General features: G+C 35.3%; 1 protein-coding gene across 1 annotated transcript; it reads left to right on the top strand.

The window, feature by feature from the left end:
• The first annotated feature begins 1,150 nt into the window (after nt 1–1,150).
• LOC127138179 (uncharacterized) lies at nt 1,151–3,061 on the top strand. Its single transcript, XM_051064574.1, has 2 exons — nt 1,151–2,336; nt 2,368–3,061. The coding sequence occupies exons 1-2, from the start codon at nt 2,025–2,027 to the stop codon at nt 2,485–2,487; spliced, it is 432 nt and encodes a 143-aa protein (XP_050920531.1). The 5' UTR covers nt 1,151–2,024; the 3' UTR covers nt 2,488–3,061.
• The last annotated feature ends 205 nt before the right edge of the window (nt 3,062–3,266 follow it).

Here is a 3,266-nt window from a genome sequence, read left to right as displayed (position 1 = left end):
TGCAACATGCATGTGGTCCATTATCATTTCCGGCTTTCCGAGCATTTCTCAAATATACTAGATAATCACCTCTAAAGCTCAATTCGGCCTTAAGCTTTCAAACTCCATTCGGCGTTAGGTTTGGGACAAGCAAATAATCTATGCGAGATTACCCAACATTGCCTCTTTCATATACTCATACTAGTGTAAGTGTGAAACAACAACAAGACTCATGCAATTAATACGATTGCAACCCCTTAATCATACATAAGCATACCACATCCAACATTTACACAACATACACCTAACATGACTTCAATCCCAAACAATACATGAAATAACATTCATCATCTCATCACAACACATTAACATAAAGCAAACAAGCTAATTCATGTTACTCATCAAATTCATCAATTCACATCATCACATACATAATTTCAAGTATCACAAAATCCATCTAAAACCATACATTACATGCCAAACAATAGAAAACATGTCATTCACATTCACCATACATACAACATACATCCACATTAGGATTTTCTGGATAAAATATTAATCTAATGTTATCAAAATGAATATCATGTTATAGATAATATTCTTAGCTTCGTAATAGTCCAAACGGCACCTCTAACGGAGTTACGGTTCAAAAGTTATTGAATTTACAAGTTTTTGAAAATGCGGTCAAAAACCAAAAAATTGGTTGTTACGAAAATGCTGTCAAAAACCAGAAAAACTGTTGTTGCGAAAATGCTACTGTCCAGTACGAATTTTCATCATAAAACCACATTAATCCATCACTTTTCATGAAATAAATAGTTATACAACCTATATATATATATATATATATATATATATATATATATATATATATATATAATATATATATATATATATTATATATATATATATATAGATATATATATATATATATATATATATATATATATAGATATATATATATATATAATATATTATATATATATATATATATATATATATATATATATTATATATATATATATATATATATATATTATATATATATATAATATATATATATATATATTATATATATATATATATATATATATATATATATATATATACTATTAGGATCATAGAAACAAGATTCTAACTGTCATACCCTGATTTTGACCCTGAATTTTTTTTTTTTGAAGCTTTGGAACCCTTACTGGATAAGAGAAAGTATTTAGCTTTTGCACCAGACATCGGTGAAACAAGGATGATGATAGAGGTGTTGTCGATCAAACTTCCGGACGTACTCAGTCATATGATTATAGTATACGCCTCAATCATACATGGGCTTTCTCCAGTTTTCCGGACGTCACAATGATAATGGATACAAATGGCCCTTTTCTCAATGACTTGGAACTTGGTACTGAACAGAAGATCTAAGAAGGACACTATATGATGGGCTTAAAAGGTAGCATATTTCATCTCTTTTAGGCCAAAACAGCTATAGCCGTTGGAACTCTATCATTTCTTGGTGCCTTTTTCCCTTACTACACTGTCAACGATAAAGGAGTCTTTATGAGTCCTCTGGTGTGAACTTTTCCGCATGTCTTTTGAGGATGATACTTGATACACTGCTCTATTGTGCAATTGGACTATATTTTGATAAGGCTTTTCCAAGGGAGTGATGGACTGCAATATCCATGGAACTTTATTTTCGAAAAAAAAGACTTCTGGAGAAAGGAAAAATTGTAAATAATTATTCCTGCAGTTTTTAAAGTTAAAATTGCCGGTAATAGTTCAGAGCCAACACGTTCAGCAACGATAGGGTGCGGAACCATCATAGTTAGAGTTACAGCATGCTTTCAACCTCTCAGAGAATGTCAGGCTAAATATTTCCGTCAGTTACTCAAACCTGTGACGTAATTGTTTAGTTTTCCTTTGCTCTTTTTGGGTTAATCCAGTGGTTTTAGTTGTTTTAATCATTGTTGGTATAAGAGAAACCCATAGTGAAAGATAGCCCTTGGTGTTTGAATCAGTTTTTACTAAAGGTTAATTGTTGTGGTTGAATGGGAGAGAATGGCGGAACCTGGACGCATCAGGTGCAATTTAGTCAATCACCCAATTTGAATTCTTTCTGTGCTCCCTTCGATATGGGGAGGCAAAATGCTGCTGCTGCAGGAATGAACCCACATGTCGATATGGGTACGGTTTCAAGGAATGAGGCAGTACCACCAGCTTATGCATCCTCTGCACTACCATATATACAGTCAGGACTTTTAAATGAACCTCATGGTTGGTTTTATTGTTTGCCTCGCTTCGACAGGGTTTTACGTGTCCTCCGAACCTCATTTCTGAGGATAAACTCCCTAATGCGAGTCATTTGAAGGGTTTAAGGAGGAAACTACGCAGAATGGGGAATCGGGCTTTCCTATAAAAAAACAGTTTCTTGTCATTGATCAAACCGGTGATCAAACGACTCTCATTTATAGTTCGAGATTCGGGAAGCCTGTTGAGTGCCTTGGTTCATGAGATTCCAAGTTTCATAGAGGGCACAAAAGTATTCACATGAATGGAAGCGAACAATAGAGATCAAATTGTGGATGTCGGATCCATGGTTGAAGTTGTTTCTGCGGAAGCCGGTGATGCACCTCTTCACGCCATCGAAAGCCTCTGCATGCGCTGTCATCAAAACAGAACTACAAGATTTTATTTACTTCAATTCCTAATTTCAGAAAGATTTTATTGTTGGTTTTTGAATGTCCTCACTGTGGTGAAAGGAACCATGAAATGCAGTTGCTGGAGTTCTGTATGTATTGGGAGCTGTAGAAACATTTTTGAAAGCAATTCCTTCTGCTGGAATTTTTAGGGAGCCTATGACACAAGTTAGTGGTACCACACTTGCGGTACAGAGTCCGAGTTCACATGACCTGCAAATTTATGGGATAGTTTTGACTATTGTGTTATGCTTTATTGTATTTGGAGGAGTGAAGATGATAAATCGGGTTGCACCTGCATTTCTTATACCTGTTTTACTCTCACTCGTCGCTCTAAATTCTGCTTGCCTTAAAGGAGAGATTAACGTGGAAGCACTTGAGGGATTTGTGGCGAGATCACCTAACCTCAAGAGTCTAAGGTTAAATCATTCCGTGCCGGCTATTGAACTTCAAAGGACACAAGTGCAAGACTTTCTATCCACAAGGCCTGTTGGTTTGGATTTTGCAGTGATGTTGATGTTCTTTCTGCTATGGATGATGCCATTCATGATGGTGTTGACATACTTTCTCTCTCCCTTGGTCCTAATCCTCCAC

This window comes from Lathyrus oleraceus, chromosome 4 (assembly GCF_024323335.1).
Source record: "Lathyrus oleraceus cultivar Zhongwan6 chromosome 4, CAAS_Psat_ZW6_1.0, whole genome shotgun sequence".
Taxonomy (NCBI): Eukaryota; Viridiplantae; Streptophyta; class Magnoliopsida; order Fabales; family Fabaceae; genus Lathyrus; species Lathyrus oleraceus.
The sequence above is the reverse complement of the archived record's forward strand: the minus strand, read 5'-3'. Positions and strand labels throughout refer to the sequence as shown.

What these genes read in the sequence shown, in the direction of transcription:
- LOC127138179 (XM_051064574.1), top strand. Translation starts at nt 2,025, where the DNA reads ATGGGAGAGAATGGCGGAACCTGGACGCATCAGGTGCAATTTAGTCAA. An exon ending in TAAACTCCCTAATGCGAGTC is followed by an intron (nt 2,337 to 2,367) that starts ATTTGAAGGGTT and finishes GAAACTACGCAG; the next exon opens with AATGGGGAATCGGGCTTTCC.